The sequence below is a fragment of the Rattus norvegicus genome, chromosome 10 (genome assembly GCF_021556685.1).
Source record: "Rattus norvegicus strain SHRSP/BbbUtx chromosome 10, alternate assembly SHRSP_T2T, whole genome shotgun sequence".
NCBI lineage: Eukaryota > Metazoa > Chordata > Mammalia > Rodentia > Muridae > Rattus > Rattus norvegicus.
Genome location: NC_141543.1, coordinates 91,272,952 through 91,293,864, shown reverse-complemented (window position 1 = coordinate 91,293,864; position 20,913 = coordinate 91,272,952). Strand labels below are relative to the sequence as shown.

The window sequence follows — 20,913 nt, the reverse complement described above, 5'->3', positions numbered from 1 at the left end:
TTCCTTCTTGTTGCCCTCTTCTCTGTGTTCTTGTCTTTCTTGCTGTACAGACTCCTCCTGGTCTCCATGTCTTTGATCTCTCTGTACTAATGGGATCCGATTTTTGTTCTTTTGGTTGATCGAATCTGCAGATCTCCTATAGAACACCTAAACAAACATTCTTCCTTTGGTGAAGGTCTCTATGGGGCTACACTGGGCAGCCCATAGGTAAGACCAAAGGAGTTGAAGGATGCTGCAGGTATTCAGCCTGTGCTCAGAGGAAGGCTTCCTTGGATGAAGAAGAAAGCAGACTGAGGAAGCCAGTGCTTTGGAAGAGTCGGCTCAGGCTGGTCTTTAGTCATGGCTTCTCATCTCTGGATGTAGTCACCTTGAATATCATTCCAAGCCCAGAAGGTTAGAGAAGCTCCCTGCCGACTGTTAGCACCGGCCTGAGGTCCTTCTGGGAAGTTTGGGTGGTACCTGTCTCTAGACCCGCCTATTTCTCCCACTTTAATAGTCTTTGGAAACAAAAAACACAAAGAAAATTTGATTTTATTACAAGTCCAAGGCTGCTTTGTAGTGCTCTGGGCCTTTAGAAATCTGAATGGTTTTATAATAAGTGGGGGATAATGGTCGTGGAGAGTGCAGACACTGGACCTTTTATCGGAGCCTCCAGCCACATGAAGACTACCATGAAAGCTCACTGAGAGAAGGACTCTAATAAGGTGTTAGTAAAGCAGAAGCTTTGGCTGCGAGCCAAAGTCACAGGAGCTTGGGTGATGTGCTGGGGTGCAGGTGGTATCTGGTGGTGCCTATAATTACCTAACCTTTACACATTCCAAATTTGGGCCACCTCATCCTCAGATCTTCTGGTCTCTTCCACCACCACCCATTTCTAGCTTGCTCCACCCCTGCCAAAAAAATTCCTGTGCTTGCAGGGTATCTCGATATTTTCTTTCCTAGCATCTAATCCCTTGGATTCAATGATAGAAGGTAGCCCTCCTTTGATACCTTTGAACCTTTGATCCTTAGACCATCTGTATCTATATCCAAGCTGGAGCTTGAACACCCGGAGCAGAACACCGAGTCTGTATGCATTGAACTAAGAGAACTGGACAGAAGGTTAGAACGTTTAACTGGAAATTTTGAAATGATTTTTAATATTAAAGCCAACATGGATATGTATTCGGCTATAAAGCCAATTTGCTCATGTTTTATATAAAGTGATTTTTTTTTTTGCCAGTGGAAACAGACCTCTTTGGGCTATCTCTTGCCTTGCTGGGGATTGTACCCAATCCATTTTATATTGTAGGCAAATGGTCTACCTATCACAGACCTACCTGTATTCCCAACCTCTTTGGGTTATTTCTTGACTTTCCTAATGAGCCTAGTCACGCTGTTTTGATTGATGACTCATGGAAAGATTTGATGAACATGTCCATATTTCTTCCATAGTGCTTTCCCTAGACAGTTTAAACGAACCTATACCCATCTATCAGCCAACAGCCACCACTCCCAAAACTGCCTCTTCTTCCTGAATCTTCTCTGTTCTCAAGGTTATCATCAAAGCTGCCACCATTCTCTCAAGTGATAAGAGAGGACATTACGTAATCCTGTAAACCATGGAAAGCTCTCCAACCTTCGTAGCCAACCCTTAGACCAGGCCTGGAAGGCTACAACATTCAGAGTTTACTCTCATTAGAAAGAACAAGAGTCCATGGCTCTCACTAAATGTATCTTCTTTCTCCAACCAACCTGTTCTCTCTCTGGAAATGCCAGGCAGGCTAGGGCATTAGGTTAGTTATGGGACTTCAGGATCTTGTAACACAAAAGAATGTCACTGGATGGACCAACACCCAACTGACCAGGGCTGGACCATGTGGCTTCTTTGAAGGTCTACCACAGAACTCTGATTTCATGGGTGTAATGGCTGAAGAAGAGTCCTGACTTAGCAAGAAGCTCAAGTAAAGAATTTTATGGGGCCAGGGACTCTTCTGAGGGAAGCAAATGATAGACTGAAGGAGAGGGCGTCTGAAAACCAGCGAAGAAGTACAAAGAAAAAGGATGTTACATGCTGTGTCCACACCCTCTGTAGAAGGGTTATAAATTCTCACCAGTGGAAGGAGACCCAGAGCTCTGAGGCTTGGAGGATTCACTCTGTGACTTCAGCCCGGCACTTCAAATCCCTCCAACACCATGCCATACAACTGCTGCCTGCCCGCCCTGAGCTGCCGAACCAGCTGCTCCTCCAGGCCCTGCGTGCCCCCCAGCTGCCATGGCTGCACCCTGCCCGGGGCCTGCAACATCCCCGCCAATGTGGGCAACTGCAATTGGTTCTGTGAGGGCTCCTTCAATGGCAATGAGAAGGAGACCATGCAGTTCCTGAATGACCGCCTGGCCTCCTACCTGGAGAAGGTGAGGCAACTGGAGAGAGAGAATGCAGAGCTGGAAAGCAGGATCCAGGAGAGGAGCCAGCAGCAGGACCCCCTGGTGTGTCCCGCCTACCAGGCCTACTTCAGGACCATTGAGGAGCTGCAGCAGAAGGTGAGAGGTTTTCTTGCTATGTCTAAGTGATGGTTCTCAGCCTGTGGTAGAGAAGAATTTCCTGTCTTTATGCCACAACGATCCTTTCCTTTTCTCCCTTCAAACTCTGCAAGCCAATTTCTTTTAAAAGCAGTTGATGGTTTCATATTTATGTTTCACGCTCACTAATTCATGGGGTCTCTCTTTCTTCAGATCCTGTGCAGCAAATCTGAGAACGCCAGGCTGGTGGTGCAGATTGACAATGCCAAGCTGGCTGCAGACGACTTCAGGACCAAGTGAGTTTTTGGCATCTGCACTAGCCTCCTTTTCTTTGGCTTAACCTCCAGTTAAAGAAGGGGATTTCCAAAGAGCAGACAAAATGTCGTCTGCCAAAGATGTTGGGGGCAAAAACTAAGCAAAAGGAATCATGAAAACGGAAAGGAACAGTGTTGGATTTCGATGGAGCACCCAGAACTCCCTGTCTCCTGCTTCTACTCATTGCAGGAAGTAGGAAACAAGGCAAACGGTGTCTAACAGGGATTATTGTTCTGTTTCTTGAATTCCACAAGTTGCTGTCCTCTTTCAGGTATGAGACAGAGCTCAGTCTGAGGCAGCTGGTGGAGTCAGACATCAATGGCCTGCGCAGAATCCTGGACGAGCTGACCCTCTGCAAGTCTGACCTGGAGGCTCAGGTGGAGTCCCTGAAGGAGGAGCTGCTGTGTCTCAAGAGGAACCACGAGGAGGTGAGATGAACTGGAGAAACTAACAGCCTTGGACTTTGGGATGGGGAGAAACAGGACTAAGGGTATAGAGATGAACCCCAGGGTGTCTTTATAAATCCCTTTCAGAGCCCCCAAGACCCCATGAGAGAAAAGTAGAGCTGAATTTCTCCATGTTTTCTGACAGAATATGCCTCATGTTAAAAACCCGTACAGTGTTTCCCGGACAGCTCCATTTGCGGGCAATTGGCCACCGAGCTGTAGGGTTGTAGACACGCTGTATCAGTGATGTGATTGTTCTGCTAAGATCATAAGTCAGGGCAGGCGAATGTTATCTCCATTCTTCCAAAGTCTTGGTGAGGAATCTCCTGAAAGGTGCTATGATATGATATCCTTCCTTGCTTCCTTCCTTCCTTCCTTCCTTCCTTCCTTCCTTCCTTCCTTCCTTCCCCCTTTTTTTTGGTAGTAAGATTTTTTTTTTTGATGTACAGTCTGAACCAGTCCAGCCATCCTTTCGCATTTTGAGGGTCTCACAGACAGTTTTCCATTCTGGGAAATGTGTTCGTTATCCCATATTTTAGTGGTGGCCAAGCAAACCCTTGGGGTTTCTTTTTGAAGACAGGTGTCATGGAATGGTAATGACGAGGAGGGAGTGGGAGTTGACTCACATGGAGATTATTTACCTTGACGTGATGGACTGCTCCATTGAAAGTTTTTTTTTTTTCCTGAGGAAATATACTCAGGAGAACTTCAATAGGCAGGATTATCTCTGAGACTCATTGAGCATAGTAACTCTAAATTTATGCATCTGTAGGAAGTCAACACCCTGCGCTGCCAGCTTGGAGACCGCCTCAACGTGGAGGTGGACGCTGCTCCCACTGTGGACCTGAACCGTGTGCTCAATGAGACCAGGTGTCAGTACGAGGCCCTGGTGGAAACCAACCGCCGGGAAGTGGAGGAATGGTTCACCACACAGGTGGGCATTGAGTCTGTGGTCACTCAGGAACCGAGTCCCCCAGGACTGTAGGGCAGGGTCTGATCCTGTCCCTCCCCTTGCCTCTTGCAGACTGAGGAGCTGAACAAGCAGGTGGTGTCCAGCTCAGAGCAGCTGCAGTCCTGCCAGGCCGAGATCATCGAGCTGAGACGCACAGTCAATGCCCTGGAGATCGAGCTGCAGGCCCAGCACAACCTGGTGTGTAGTGTCCAGACCTGCTGCTGGGCAGTGTGGAGTGGGGAGGCAGAGTTATTGGGGGGGGTCCTTGGAGCTACACACACACTCTCTCTCCTTAACTCTTGAAGCCTGTGATTTCTTTGGAAAGCCATGCGGGAACCTAGAGAGGGAACAGCTCTGTGACAGCCTTTGCCTTCTCTCCCACAGAGAAACTCTCTGGAGAACACCCTGACAGAGAGTGAGGCTCGCTACAGCTCCCAGCTATCCCAGGTGCAGTGCCTGATCACCAACGTGGAGTCCCAGCTTGGTGAGATCCGGGCTGACCTGGAGCGTCAGAACCAGGAGTACCAGGTGCTGCTGGACATCCGGGCCCGGCTGGAGTGTGAGATCAACACGTACAGGGGCCTGCTGGAGAGCGAGGACTGCAAGTGAGTGCATGGCTGGAAGGGTTTGCTGAGAGCTCCCAATAGAGGAGAAGACTCAGTTGGACCACTCAGAGATTGCCTACCTTCGGAAAGGAATCATAACCTTCCCACCAGACATGCTCGAACAGAACTTAGACAACACACTGTGGCCACCATTAAAAACATCAAATGGTTTGTTAGCACAGTTGTTTGTGTACAGAGTGAAATTACAGTTACTCTTTGTATTGTAGTATGATAACATGTAGGATCATGCGAGCTGCCTTTTTACAATACTTCATTGTACCGAGAGCTTAAGATATTATCTTATCTGGTTGTGCTATTGCTTTTGGGTAGGCTGCAACAGTAGTCTTCCAGTTCTCTATGGAAGAAAACAGGGCTTGGAAAAAGCAGTAACACACTCAAGATCAACAGCTAGGAGCGTATTAATTTGGGGTGTAGCATTTATGGCTCTCTGTAATAGAATGAGTTTTAGTGATTTAAAGATCTTGTAGTAGAGGGGAACTGGGCATTCTCTGTTTTGAGCCAGGGCAGGTCCTGGCAGACTTTCTACTCTTGGGGACTCTTTGAAATGTGGTTTGCCTCCCCTCAACTCTGTTCTATCTTTTTGTTTCTAGGCTACCTTGCAACCCCTGTGCCACAAGCAACGCGTGCGGCAAGCCCATTGGGCCCTGCGTCTCCAATCCCTGCGCCCCCTGCCCACCCCCTGCCCCTTGCACACCTTGTGTCCCACGTTCCCGCTGTGGGCCATGCAATAGCTTTGTACGCTAGAACCTGAGGGATGTCCACAGAACAAGGATACGGGGCCTTAGCACTCCAGAACACTGTGGTTCTGGTTCCACAAAACAGGCATAGAAACCACAAACTGAATAGCCAGAGCAGTCCTGGAATGACAGTCCCATAACCTGTGGCTTCAGTCACTGCACCTCCTCCGGACCATTCCCTGCTTGCCTTTTCCTTCAGAAGCATCCACCTCTTCACTGGCCTGCCCAGAGGACTCTGAAGTGCCAGTGGCCCTCCCTTGTAATCTCCCAATAAACATTTTTTCCTGGCAAAAGCAGATGCCTCTCTCATTGGTATTTATTTCTTGCCAACTACTTACCACTTGAGGACTCTATAAAAAGCCACTTGAAAGTCAGGCTTTATGATGGCTTGACTCTAGATGGGCAGATGGCTAGCCCGACACCCTGGACCCACGGGTGACACAGAGCAGCTGTCAGGAAGGAGAGCGACGCTGCTGCGATGCCAGACACTCCCTCCCTTTTATGGTTTCTGTATTCCTCTCATGCCTCGGCTTCTCTTCTTCCAGAGCTGTTGATATCCAAGTCTGACTTAGGAAGCATGACCTAGGGACAGCAAAGGGGCTCTGAAAAAGTTAAAAAGAAAATCTCAGTAGGATCCTTGGATCTAGTGCTCTGTGACTGATCCTGGGTTATTGTGGTTCAGATAACCTCAGGGGTACTCTGTGAAGGAACTCCCTGCCTTTCCCTGCCACACCCAAGATGTCTTTTTCTCTTTTATGTATATTTTCATTATCAGCCTTGGCTTCCAGTCGCTGACCGAGAAGATCCATCAACTCTTCATGGGCTTCTCATAGCAATCTAACCTGTTCCTGACGAATATATATAGATGCTATATATATATATATATATATATATATATATATATATTATAGATGCTATATATGCTATATATAGATATATATGCTATAGATGCTGGGTGGTATAGCAGGGAGAGATAGTTACAGGCATCTCCCAATCACAAATCACTCACGTTTTTTTTTAAAAAAAGGCATAGAGTTGGACTAGCAAGAAGGACTATTACCCTAGGACACAGAACCTCAGCTCCCGAACAACTGTTGATGGGAACAAGTATCTGAATATTGAAAGAAACAAGCTTGGGGCTGAGGAGAGCGGTATTTATCAAGAAAGGGCACCTTCCTTCAACTGTAAGGAAGATCCACAGAAATGACTTTATCAAACCCCAGAGGACCCTGAGGACAATTTACAACCTACGCTCGTGAACCAGGATCTTGTGACCTGACACGATCGAGTGGTTCAAACTGCATCTTTGCCACAGTGTCTGCCCCACTCAAAATGCTCATCAGAAATGCACAGGGCGCCAATTTCTCACAAGCTCCCCAGTGGTTGTCATTTTCTGTTTGTTTGAAGCAATGGTCACCAGAATGGGCCTGAGTGGTTTCTATTTGCATGTTCCTGATGACAAAGGACCCTAAGTGTCTTTTTTAATGGCCATATACCTTCTTTAGAGAACTGCCAGTTGGAGCCTTATCCATTTTAAAGATTCTTCTCTTGATTGGTTTTAGGAGATCAAAATAAATTCTGGACCATATTTCCCATCACATATATGAACTGTAGATATTTCCCCCAGTTTCTGAACTCCTTGATTTATTCACTCCCCCATTCTGGGGCTTGGACTCTGAGCTCAGGCCCTTACATGTCAGGCCAGTACTTGTTCACCAAGTTGTATCTCCAGACCGTGTTTATTCTCTTGACGGAGTTCCGCAATTATTTTATTTATTTATTTATTTGTTTTATTTCATGTCTGTGGGCGTGTGTGCATGCACATATGTAAATGTATCACTTTTGTGCAATGCTCGGGGAATCAGAAAAGGGCTTTGGATTCCCTGGAACTGGAACTGCCGAGGGTTGTAAGCCATTGTGTAGGTGCTGGGAACTGATCCTGGGTCCCCCGCAAGAGCAGTAAGTGGCCTGACTGCTGAGCCATCTCTCCCAGCCCTCGATCGAGTTTCTGAAGCACAGTTTTAGCTTACAGGAAGTTTATTCAATTTTTCTGTTGGCTGCCTGAGTTTTTAGGGTCAAACCCAGATTCACAAAGATTTCCTTCTATGTTTTCTTCTACAAGTTTTATAGTTCTGATTCTGATGTTTTGGACTTTGATCCTGTGAGAAATCAAAAATAATTGATCTATTTTGTGTATCTGTGTGTGTAAGGGAGCGCTCCTGTACCGTGTGTATGCAGAGGTCAGAGGGCAATCTACAGCAGTTGATGCTTTCCTTCCACCATGTGAGTCCAGGGATGGAATTCATTTTGTCAGGCTTGGCAGCAAGCATCTTTACCACTGAGTCATCTCACCAGTTCCCTTTTGGGGTTCTCCATTTAGGCCTACCCGCTTTCTAGATTTTAGCGCAGCATCAAACTCTGATTTGAGACCAATTTTGGACTTCTAACTTGTGGAATTTTAAAGAAAAACATTTTTAGTTTTTTTTTTAAAGTCATTAACTTTGTGGTGGCTTTTAGTGACAATTTCGGAGTTTCGGTTTCTTAAAAAACGAACACAGAAATACTGTGAGAATATGTTTTTGTTTTAATCCCAGGTGTGGGTTGAGGGGGGCTGCTCCAGATGGTCCAAAGTAGCTGGTTATGGTTTGCATCTTGCTCTAGCAGAGACGTGATTTTGACAGCTGTAGGTATTTCTATGATTGTGTGGTGCTTGGAATTCTGGGTGCTTTTCAGAGGATATAAATGCTAGGGCCCCAAGAGCCCTGGTGGTTGTTGGTGGCTGTCGGTGAGTTGTTCCTTGGTTGGTGCTGACCGTAGTTTGTTAAGCAGTTGTGTTCAAAGAAGAAACAAGAAGCAATTAGATATCCTGATGGTGAAGACCAAACTTGCCCCAAGGAACTCAATGCCCAAGTCAGCAGGAAGTGTTCTAATGATGACATTGCCTCCTTTCCCTTCTATGGTTTTGTTCTCCATTTTAGTGTTAGGGGCCAGAAAGGATGGAAGAAAAGGGGTGAAGAAAAAGGAAAGAAAGAAGGACCCACAAAGTAGCCAAAGACCAGCTACCGTAATTCATGGCAACAGCGACAAGAGATCGACACAGCTCTTACTTATTGAGCAACTGCTATGAGCTAGGTTAAATAGTAGGATGTTACTTCAATAAATGTTTATAGCTGTGCTAGAAATTAAATCCATCTGACAGACAAGAACACTGAGGTTTAGAAACTTGCTTACTATCACATTTGGTTATTAGAACTAGGTTCCACCTATGACTATACACAAGACTCTACCATAAAAGTATGAAGAATGGGCTGTCTACATTCAAGTCAATGACATTCTTCAAGGTTGGCCCATATGTCCCAAGGCTCCTCAATGGGTACATTCCAAACTAATTTTCTGTCAAGCCACTCTAAAGACAATAATGGGTCATGACTGATGTAAATTGATGCAATTATATAGTTTGCTTGCTTTTAATTAACTCGTCTACTATATTCTCAGATGCTCATTGGATGGCTTCACAACAGTCAAGTTAATCCTCAAGAAGATAGGTTTGCTGTTCACAAACTGAGCATTAAATGCCTGGAACCCTCCCCCAAGACAGGAAGCTCTGTGCATGCCTTGAGCAGAGATAATGTCTATAACAAAGGGATGCTGTGGTTGTGAACAAATCTTATTTGATCCCCACATTCAGACACATCTTAATATTGTAAATAAATGTGTTCTACAGTTCCCAAAACACTTACAAATGGCTGAAAAAAAAAACCCCACCCCATTTCCTGGTGTTCCATTGTCATCAACAGACGTATGGAAACCAGCAGTTCTCAGTCTTGGGGTGCTTTGAAAAGTTGGGGGGCACATTTAAAAATGTTTGCAGAAGAACAGGTGAGTGACCCACTTGCCCCCTGAAAGGCTCCACCCCCTAGACCCAGTTCCCAAAGAAACATTCCACTGCCTCCCCACTCCCCCTCAACCTCTCACAGGCTGCCCTGTGGTAGGGCCCCTGCCACCAACTTCAGCAAAGACCAGTTGCTCAAGAGCAGGCCTGTCAGAAGGACAGGTGAGGAAGACCCTGTCACCTGAACTGCTCCATGCCCTAGACATTGTTTCCCCAAGACCCATGAAACCTTTTGAGAATTCAGTTTCTTCTCAAGCAGACTGATTCAGCCCGAGAGTAAAGAACCGGCCTGGCCCCAGGGGACTTGTAGAATCGTTACAGGTGAGGAGTTCCCACTGGTTCTGATGAAGCCCACTGATCAGAGCCATCAGTTTGATATTCTTGGACAGGACTTGTGAGCTGAGCTTTAGTTTCCCAAGAGGTAATGCAGAGATAACCATCTCATCTCCACCCATTTTGCACACTTGACAAGAAAAGCACGGAACACTGTGCTCATGGAAGCACTGTAGAGCGAGAATTTTCATTAGGATTATTAATAATTTGGATCATTATTAACTCAACACATGGCTTGGCTTCTTAAGGATAGAAAGGTACAGGTGTGTGTGTGTGTGTGTGTGTGTGTGTGTGTGTTTCCCTCAATGTCAGAGAACCCATCCAATGGTTCCACATTTGAAAGGTTCCACAATCCTCCAAGAGCTTCATACCCTATGCAGACTGTGGCCTATATTTGGCCAAACCTCCATTTAGAACAATTCCTATCCATCTGTCGGTCTGTCTGTGTCCAGTCCATCCATCCATCCATCCATCCATCCATCCATCCATCCATCCATATTTCATTTCACATTCTCATTTCCCTAGCAGCAACACACAACTGTTTCTAGTCTGTCTATCTGCACATTTCTCAAGGTATCAGCCTGCTTGCAGTTCATCCAGATTGAGTTTCCTCTGTGAGGATGATTCCCCTGGATGCTGAGATGTGCGTAGATTTGAGAGGAGCCCCTATGGACGGATGTTTACCCAAAGTGCGTTTTGCCATAGTTATATCAGCAGAACCCCCCAGGAAAGGAATTTCTGATTCCAAACAACCCCACCTCATGTCGCAGGCTACCCTTCCCTCTGAGTAATGGGGTGAGACTTTCGGGACTGTGATGAATCTGCCTCCTTTGAAGCCATCTAATGAAACTCTGGTTTCATCAACCTCTTGTACCCAGGAAGAGGCTGCTGTGACACAAGCCGAATGGAATAATTTTATGGGATGAGGGGGGACTCTTTGAAAGCAGTCTAAGTAGCATATTTTGAAGAAAAAATTAGCTTCAGCACCAGGAAAGAGAATTATGCTAATTCCCGAGCCCCCACCCACTGGTTAGGGTATAAAAAGACCATGAAGGAAGGAGAGACTCAAACCTCACCCAGATCTACCTGCAGCAGCTCACCGCTCCCATCACCTCTCCCAAAACCATGTCCTGTGAGTCTTGTCTGCCCGCCCTGAGCTGCCGCACCAGCTGCTCCTCCAGGCCCTGCGTGCCCCCCAGCTGCCATGGCTGCACTCTGCCTGGGGCTTGCAACATCCCCGCCAATGTGGGCAACTGCAATTGGTTCTGTGAGGGCTCCTTCAATGGCAATGAGAAGGAGACCATGCAGTTCCTGAATGACCGCCTGGCCTCCTATATAGAGAAGGTGAGACAGCTGGAGAGAGAGAATGCAGAGCTGGAAAGCAGGATCCAGGAGAGGAGCCAGCAGCAGGACCCCCTGGTGTGTCCCGCCTACCAGGCCTACTTCAGGACCATTGAGGAGCTGCAGCAGAAGGTGAGGGGGTAGCTGCCTTTTCCTGGCTGGGGAGAGATGCTCAAGTACAAGTGGATCTCACGTTGGAACCATTGTTTCAGATTCTGTGTGCTAAGTCTGAGAACGCCAGGCTGGTGGTGAAGATTGACAATGCCAAGCTGGCCTCTGACGACTTCAGGACCAAGTACGTTAAACCTTATGAGTTGGGTGACTTCTAAACCTTGGTGGCTTGGTCATGGCTTGTTCATGGCTCTGTGGGTCTAATGTTGCCTGGAAGGGCAGGTGGAAGGAATGAGAAAGACATTTCTTTCTTTTTTTATGTCTCATCCTGAGTCTGGCTATAAAAAAAAAATAAGCTTCAAATAGGCATTCAGACTCTAGTCTTTCAGTTGATATGATTGACGCTCCTGTATTGGAAGTGGTTGGGACAAGAGTATTTCTGGGTTTTGACTTTCCTTCTGAGTTGTGGGATATTTGAACATTCATAATGCGCTATCTTGGGGATGGGACCTGAGTCTAAGCACAAAACTCATTTCTTAAGGTGTTTTTACACCATAAACACAGCCTGCATGCCATTTTACACACTATTTGTAGTGCACCTGCATTGTGAATCTGCTCTGTCAATGAAGTCAGATGGGGGAGTTTGAACTGTGGTGTTATATCCCTCAAAGACTTTCAGAGTTTTAAGTGTTTCAGGAATGGAATCTTCTGGTTAGTGATGTTCAATATATATCAAGGTTTCTAGAAAGTTCTTTTTTATAAAACCCCCAAATCTAGAGGTGGGAATAGATTGATTTGGTGTTACACTAATCAAGAACATCCAGAACAGACTGAAGGCTCTACCTTATGGGTGTCTGTGGGCATAAGTAAGTCAAGACCTTCCCCAGCTGATCCACACATAGCAAGAAGAAAACAGAAGACGAAACACTCGTATGGATACACTCATGGAGTTCTTGGTCCAATACCACCCTGAGGAGATATTGGCTGATCCTCCCACCCTGTGTATGCAGGTACCAGACTGAACTGTCCTTGAGGCAGCTGGTGGAGTCAGACATCAACAGTCTGCGCAGAATCCTGGACGAGCTGACCCTCTGCAAGTCTGACCTGGAGGCTCAGGTGGAGTCCCTGAGGGAGGAGCTGCTGTGTCTCAAGAAGAACCACGAGGAGGTATGAAGGAATATTTAAAAATCAAGTTTCACAGTCTCACAGTGACACTTTTAGCATTAAGAGAGGTTTCCCCAAATCAGGAGGCACCAGCTGTGAGAGTCCTTCCCTGAAGGACTTGAAGCTAAGGTCCCAGGAGGACCTTATCGCTGTGTCCTTATTGAGGAGTGAGGTGAGTTGTGGATGCTCCAGCACACAGGTGTGTGTAGGCAGCTGCTAGAGCATGGATGTCCATCCACGAGCCCCCCATTGCTGCTGGTTGCTACCAGTAGGTCCTGGAATTGATGGTGGAGATGGAGGGTAAAAAAGAAAATTAAAGAACTCATGGCTTCTCTCTTCAAGAACTTGCAGTCTAGTGTGGAGGGCAGCTATGGAGTCCTGATGATATAATGTCAGGCTGAGTGAAGTAAGAGTTGTGTGGTGTGCGTAGTAGGAGGAAGCCAGTCTTCCAGAGAGGAGCTGGGGAGCACTTCTCAGAGGCAAGAAAGAGATTTCAACCAACACTTAAGTGTTGCCATTTGAGGATGTAGGCTGTGCAAAGAAGTGGTAAGGTAAGGCATATTTACGTACGACTAAGCATTTAGTACCCAGAGTACTGTGGTGGACCCCAGGAGGATTTGTTTGTACTGAGGACCAGTGTTAGAAGGTTGTGAAGGTGCTTCGGTTTTTGTTTCAGAAATACGTGGCTGTGGTTCCTATTGGAGTTTTGTGGTCATGTGTGCATCTTTGGAATGATCAGGACATTTGTTTTTAGCCCCATTCCCATCCCTTTCTGGGTAGCGCTGTACTCACTTCCCTGTAGCAAGAAGAGAGATCTGTCTTCATAGGCTCATTCTTTTTCCTTCTTCCATTAGGAAGTCAACACCCTGCGCTGCCAGCTGGGAGACCGCCTCAATGTGGAGGTGGATGCTGCTCCCACTGTGGACCTGAACCGTGTGCTCAATGAGACCAGGTGTCAGTACGAGGCCCTGGTGGAAACCAACCGCCGGGAAGTGGAGGAATGGTACACCACACAGGTAGGCATTGAGTTTGTGGTCACTCAGGAACCGAGTATCCCCCCAGGACTGTAGGGCAGGGTCTGATCCTGTCCCTCCCCTTGCCTCTTGCAGACTGAGGAGCTGAACAAGCAGGTGGTGTCCAGCTCAGAGCAGCTGCAGTCCTGCCAGGCCGAGATCATCGAGCTGAGACGCACAGTCAATGCCCTGGAGATCGAGCTGCAGGCCCAGCACAACCTGGTGTGTAGTGTCCAGACCTGCTGCTGAGCAGTGTGGAGTGGGGAGGAGAGTCAGTGGGGTGTCCTTGGGGTCACACACTCTCTCTCTCCTTATCTCTTGAAGCCTGTGACTTCTTTGGAAAGCTATGCTTTCCCTTGAGAGGGAACAGCTCTGTAACAGCCTTCGTCTTCTTCCCCACAGAGAAACTCTCTGGAGAACACCCTGACAGAGAGTGAGGCTCGCTACAGCTCCCAGCTATCCCAGGTGCAGTGCCTGATCACCAACGTGGAGTCCCAGCTTGGTGAGATCCGGGCTGACCTGGAGCGTCAGAACCAGGAGTACCAGGTGCTGCTGGACATCCGGTCTCGACTGGAGTGTGAGATCAACACATACAGGAGCCTGCTGGAGAGCGAGGACTGCAAGTGAGTACAGAATGGACTTTTGGGATTGTATGCATGATGGGCATATTAGACACAGAGACACACACATGGTGGCCATGGTTTAAACTACTCAAATAGCGAGCAAACTGAAAACCTACAATTTTCATCAGTTTGCATCAGTTCAGTAAATGGAGATGAACAAAAGCAGAGGGAATAGTTCCTGTCTCTGAAAGTTACCAATAGAGAGGTGAGGGGTGGGTAGAGAGATTGCCAGTTACAGTCTTACATGTTAGGTAAGGCGGATCTTGCTAAGCTCCATTGAGAGCACAACCATATGAGACAACAGTTTTCCTAAAAGCACAATTGTCCAGTTCTGCACAAGGCATTGTGGGTAAGGGCGAAGGCCATTCTAATTCCAACCGCTGATAATTCGTAGGTTGTTTCTGTAAGTACAAAATACTGTGTGTGCCTTAGGGTTCTCTGACTTCTCCTCTCCAATCCATTGTTAACCTTTGTGTCTCCCCAGCCTCCCCTGCAACCCATGTGCCACCACCAATGCTAGCGGCGGCTGCTGTGGACCTTGTGGCAGCTCTCGTTGCTCTTAAGTGAACTGATCCCCTTTGAAGATGTCAATGAAACCATTTAGTTCAAACTCAGGAACAGTCCCCAGGCCCCTCCTTTGCAAGGACTTCCATTGCCATTAAGAAACATCATCATGACAACTGTGATTTTTAGACAAAGATGTGCTTTCCAGAACCAGCGAGCAAGTTCCTGACCAACTCCTTCAGTTGAAGGTTGAGTCTCTTTGCTGCGCAGGTGTCACATGTCTGCAACTGGAGGTTGGCATAGAGGGCGTTTCCTGTACAAGTCTCCATTTCCTGCCTTCCTTTCTTCTCTGGTGTTCTCTGGAATGCAAGGAGACAACTTCATTTACCTCCCAATAAACTTTATTTCTCTGGCATAGTAAAGGTGTTTCTCATTCATATTCATTCTTTGTAAAATATTCATGACTGTCCCATAAAAATACCTCGAACTAGCAGGGTGGTTAAATGGATCAAATGACTGACCTAGCTATTAGGCTCAAAGGGAAACCTTGAGGGGCAGGGAGAGGTGCTTTCCGTATGGGTGGACTCTCAGCAAGGGCGGGCCGTGCTGAAAAACTTGGCCATGAACACCCAAGCCCATTTTTGTTGTGGCTTCAGGGCCCTTGACTATTCTGAGGCTCCCCTATCCCTCAAGTTTCTCCAATTGTCATCCACAATAGGCATCTTGCTCTTAAAGTATGTGAACCCATCTGCTTTGGCTTTGTAACCCATCTGCTCCTTTTGTTTAGGGGTTTCTTTGAAGGTCCCCCTTTCCTTCAGATTCCCTCCCCCACCACAGTGTCCATGGTGGATCTCTCTCGTTCTCTTTTACTTCAAGCTATCTCTCTTGATTAAAGTCTTGAAGCCTTTCTCCAGAGGTTAGAGGGAAGTCTCTCTCTCTCACTCTGAAGGGTAACTGAGTTTCCCTTCCTCTCCATCAAAGCTGTTCGCTGTTTTCTATCCTTATTGTTATAACAAGTCTTGGTTCCAGTTCCATGTTGTCAGTTACTCATGAAAACGTTTCCATTCATGTCTCTCCACTCCACCAAGTGTTGCAGGATATTTGCTCACAATGAACCTTGAGATTATATTATTCATTGAAAAATCCCTGTTTCTGTTCATGGTGTGGCTCAGGCTTTAGCACACACCTTTAATCCCCCTGGCTGGAACACAGACACATCCTTAGTACACATCTTTAATCCCAAACAACGGAGGTGAAGTTGCTTTGTAGAGGGAAGCACCCATGTTTGAAAGTGCTGTCTAATTGAGTGGCAGACAAAGGGACGAATCAGAGAAAGATCGGACAGAATAGGATATGCCCATGAGAAGAGAGAGGAAGGGGAAGCAACTTAAGAGAGCAGTACAGAGAGAGAGAGAAAAGGAAGGAGCGAGAGAAGGAAGCAGTTATACCAGGATAGTTGTACAGAGGCAATTTGCAGAGAGAAAACAAGCTAGACACAGGTAAAGAAGGAAAGAGCCAATGAATGAGAAGGACAATTCAATCAGCTGAATCAAAGTTAGTCTGACAACCAAGCCTGACGGGACTAATTGGTAAGCAGGTTTGTCTTGTTATCAACTTGTTATGCCTAAGAAATTGCCTTTGTTTTAGATTTCAAATGTTTATTTGTCCAAAGGTAAATGAAAGTATATTAATTTCGTAAGGACATGTATTTGAGAGTTAAGTAAAATTTTGCTAGAGGAGGCTTACACTAAAAAACAAACAACAGCAACAACAACAACAACCCCAAAAAACCCAAAACACCAAAAAAAACCCCAAAACAACAACAACCCCCCAAAACAAAAAGCCCTCAAAAAAAAAAACCAAAAACCAAAAACCAAAAACCAAAAAACAAAACACCATCCAAAGAAAAGCAACAATAACCACCACTCATTCATTGCTCAGATCATCCCGTTATGTCAAAGGGAAATTAACTAAACCAATAAGTCATATTGCTACCCATTATATTTATATTTGGCATTGCTCTAAGATACTGCCTTTTTCCTCTCTTCAAGGCAGTTTTGTTCTCCAAACCTTTCTCAAATCAACAATTTTTTTTTAAATTTCATTTCATTTCATGTGTTTGAGTATTTGGCCTACATTTGAGCCTGTACACACACACACACACACACACACACACACACACACACACACACACACACCACACCTATGCCCACTCGTGCCCACAGAAGCCAGAAGAGGCTATCAGATTCCCTGTAACTGAAGTTACAGACCTTTATGAGCTGCAAGGAACAGAACCCAGGTCCCCTGCAGAAGCATTAAGTGCTCTTAACTGCAGAACCCTCTCTCTAGGCCCAACAATTTCTTTTTGAAATTTACATCTTTAAAGGGACTTACTTGAGAATCACATGAATGCATCACAGACTTCACAGGCTAGTCATGCAAAGTAATCAGTGGTAACACACATGTGTTGGTAACTTAAATTCTGAGTCATACCAACAACAATGGATATAGCAGTGATGAATGGGAAAGTGTACATGTAGAAACAGGTCAAATCATGAGCTGTATACCTGTGGATATGGATATATATATATATATATATATATATATATATTTCCTGTACACAGATACCACTGTGGTTATTAATTTGTGTACCCAACTTTAAAAATGAAATCATTGTATTTCACCTTTCTCTCTCTTTAAGACAGGGTAGCCTGGAACTTGATCTGTGGATCATGCAGGGGCTTAAACTCAAAGAGATCTATCTACATGCCTTTGCCTCCCTAGTACTGGCCCAAAGCCTGCATCATTATGCCCAGCATGAACTCTTCGTATTCCATAGCCTATAATTCTAAGGAAGACCAGTCTTCACTGTCTCTCTCAACACACAATTCTCATGTCTTTGCCCCTTTGCCCCATCTTTGAATTTTTAGGTTAACAATCTCTAATTGTTAGGTATTCAGTTATTATTTCATTTATTGCTTTCCAACTGACACAAATGCAACCAATTATCTATTGTTGTATGCCAAACATTATGTCAGAAAAACAGAAACCCTACAAACATACTCCATTCCTGACTCATAGCAATGTTTACAGCCCGGACTGTGTGACACAAAGAGACGGACATAATTGACGAACAGCAAGATGGCTCAAGGGAGATAAAAATAAAGACTTACAAATATCAGAAGTGTGAGAGAATGATAAGAAAAGACTCAGAACAAGATAATGCCCATTGGGTGCTTTGGAAACCTGTTCATTACATATAGAATTCATCTGCTGTCTTGTTGACTGCAGGCCCTTCAATTGCAAAAGAATCATCTTCTAATCAAATCAGAGTGTAAACTCCATTCTGTGAGTGGAATGAATAAGGAAGAGTTACAGTGGTGAGGAGTCACGATAAGATTATTAAAACTTTATGTACCTCCCACAGTTCTGACTTCAATCAACTCTTCATACATATTAGCATAATTCTGAAATAAAATTTGATAGCACATGTTTGGACAGATGGCAGTGTGTAGGTTCAAGAGGAGGGAAAGTTTTTCTAAGGATTACGTTTGTCTGATAGGGAAATGAGGAATTGGGAGGAGTTTTTATAATTTGATGGTTTATTTTCTAACTTAGAATGTAACAGAATTGTGACAGTCAGGTGAAACTGCTTGACAGCTTTGTAGATTGCAATAGACAGTGCTTTGAATGTTTATCTATGAGATTTTCTTGCAAGGGAAGTTGCCATGTGATATATCTGGCAACTGCGGACAGGCTGACTTGTAATGGGACCTGGAAGCTTGTAGACTTGGGTTGCTGTACAAGGAAGACATTTTAGGAAGCTGCTGAGAGAAACCAGGAACTGAGATGGGTGGGTTGGGGAGGGGATGCTGGAGTTTGGAGGACTCCTCTACCATATGGAAAACTGATTGGAGATGAGGAAAAAATGAAAAAAAGATAGGAAGAAATCATACTGGTTGAACACTATTAGGGTTCTCTAGATAAACTAACCAACAGGATCTCTAGAGAACTCAAATCACTAGATCTATCATTTATCTATCATCTATTTATCCATCTACCAATGCATGTATTTATCTTTTATTTAAGACAAATAGATATATAGAAAATATTATGGAGGATTGGCTCATATCATTATGGAGACTGAGGATTCTGTACTCTTTAAGCTGATGGCCCAGGAAAGGCATTTGTGTAGCTCCATCTTAAGCCTGAAGGCTCGAGAATCAAAAGAGATGATGGACCAGGTAACAAGGTTAGAAGGTATAAATGTCTGAGGTCAGGATTAGACTGGTGCCATAGCTCAAGAAAGAAGAGTGATTCCAACATCCTTACTATATTTTTTCTTTGAGCCCTCAGTTGTTTAGATGATGCCCATCTATATTGGTAAAAAATGATCTTCAATATAATCCCCCCCCGGAAACTCTTCATAAATCCATCCAGGAGTAGCCTTAATCAGTTATTTAGCATCCCTCACCCAAGTCAAGTTGACACATAAAATTATCATTACAAACTCCTACTGTGGGTCTAACATAATCTCCTCTTTTAAAAACTGATTTGTTTATTTTATTTTATATGTTTGAATATTTAGCTGACATGCATATATAGGCAATGTGTGTGTGTGTGTGTGTGTGTGTGTGTGTGTGTGTGTGTGTGTGTGGTGTACCTGCTGTCCAGGGAGGTCAGAAGAGGATATTGGATCCCCTTGGATTGCAATTTTAGAAGGATGATTGTGAGTTGTCATGTGCATGCTGGAAAAAAATCCAGGTCCTTTGCAAGAGCAATAAGTGCTCTTAACTATTGACCCAACTCTCTAGACCCCTGGGTCTGAAGTTTTGGGGCTTCCTGAAATAAAACAATGCTGATATAGAGAGCTTCGAAAGAATGGCTGGATTTGTTTGAGAGATATTTAAGAGTTGTAGTTATGGATGTAAGAGTTAAGACCACTGAAGGGAAGCAGATAGACTACAAAAAGAGCCTAGGGGACAACTGACAGAAATGACAGAGTTGACACGGTGTGCTTCAAAAATCCCCAACATGAGGTTCATAGCTTGTTTTTCCAGATCTCTGAGGACACCTGGGTGCAGCAATTGGAGAGGAAAATGGAGGAGCAGCTGAGGTGACATGGAAGCCAAAAGAAGTTAAGAGTTTCACTGAGGGGGCTGGTCAACAGATCAAGAAAGAGGAGAGTCAGCTTGGATATGAAAATAGGGTGTTCACTGGTGACTATGAAGAGACAGTCTGTAGGATGCTGGGGAAGAAGCAGCATTCTCATAACTCCTTCAAGGTCACCTCAAATAATGAACCAGACAGTGGTTGTAATGCGAGGGTTTGCTGTACATTTGCACTCAAGCCTCTTGATTTGCTAAAAACCAAAACACAACGAAACCACAAACAAACAACAAACACACCCAATCCTGTGTTAGCATTTGCTCTTTCCCTTGACATGTAGAGCATTCTACACATCAGATTTCAATCCGTGCTCTGCGTGTTCCCCTAATCTCACCATCCCCAGGTAGAGTAAAATCATTGTTAGGGCTGATGTGATTGTTCAGCTGTGGTGAAGTGATCGCCATGGAAGCCTGATGCCTCGAGTTGGACCTCTGGAATCCATGCAGAGGTAGAAGGGGAGAAATGGCTACTGAAATGTGTCTGATTTTGGCATGTTTGTGTGCCTACACTCATGCAGGCCCATAATGACAATAAATATATACAATTTTAAAACATCATGAAGTTGCGTTGTTTGGAACTGCTGCCCATTCTTCTATCCTAGGGTGAAGAGAAGCACGAGTGGACTTGGTACTTCTCGACTAGGAACCCTTTTTGATATGAGAAATCTTGCTTGTCCAGTGATTCCATTCATGACCTTGAACTGCTCCCTGTGTACAGCCACATGTAATAAATCTGTGTGAGGAGTCCAATACATTATCTAACATTTTCAAAAGAAATATGATATGTCCTGATGTGAATTTCAAACAGTAAATTCTGGCCACCATAAACATGACTTTGGGAAAGAGAAGGGAGGTTTCCTCTTGACTTTAAAGACAGGGAGGGTGTCTCCAGACAAAGACTTGCCCTGACTTCACTCTGTGGTTAAATACTACTTCTGAGTTTGTGTGTGATCTCTGACATGGAAATAGCCTTGGCTTCTGTAATGAATAGTGTCCTTAAACCTCAAATGTCGTTAGCTCACATCTTGAGACCAGAAGCCTCAGCCACAGCGTCTGACACAATGATACAGGTAACTATAAAACCTTTCTGGTTGTTGGGATTTTGTCTGCCCATCGTGCTTATTGAAGGATCATTGTCAAGAGACAATATCATCATTTATATAAAGTTGAGAACACACAGTATAGA

The 20,913-nt window shown here is 45.1% G+C and overlaps 2 protein-coding genes across 2 annotated transcripts; both read left to right on the top strand.

Moving 5' to 3' along the window:
• Nucleotides 1-2,109: 2,109 nt before the first annotated feature.
• Krt31 (keratin 31) lies at nt 2,110-5,585 on the top strand. The gene is given in 7 exon segments (NM_001008817.2): nt 2,110-2,523; nt 2,716-2,798; nt 3,089-3,245; nt 4,036-4,197; nt 4,288-4,413; nt 4,600-4,820; nt 5,432-5,585. Coding segments are annotated over 7 exon segments (1,251 nt in total). The 5' UTR covers nt 2,110-2,175.
• Nucleotides 5,586-10,870: 5,285 nt separating this feature from the next.
• Nucleotides 10,871-14,981, top strand: Krt34 (keratin 34). Its single transcript, NM_001008758.2, is given in 7 exon segments — nt 10,871-11,276; nt 11,357-11,439; nt 12,266-12,422; nt 13,274-13,435; nt 13,529-13,654; nt 13,835-14,055; nt 14,540-14,981. Coding segments are annotated over 7 exon segments (1,176 nt in total). The 5' UTR covers nt 10,871-10,928; the 3' UTR covers nt 14,619-14,981.
• The last annotated feature ends 5,932 nt before the right edge of the window (nt 14,982-20,913 follow it).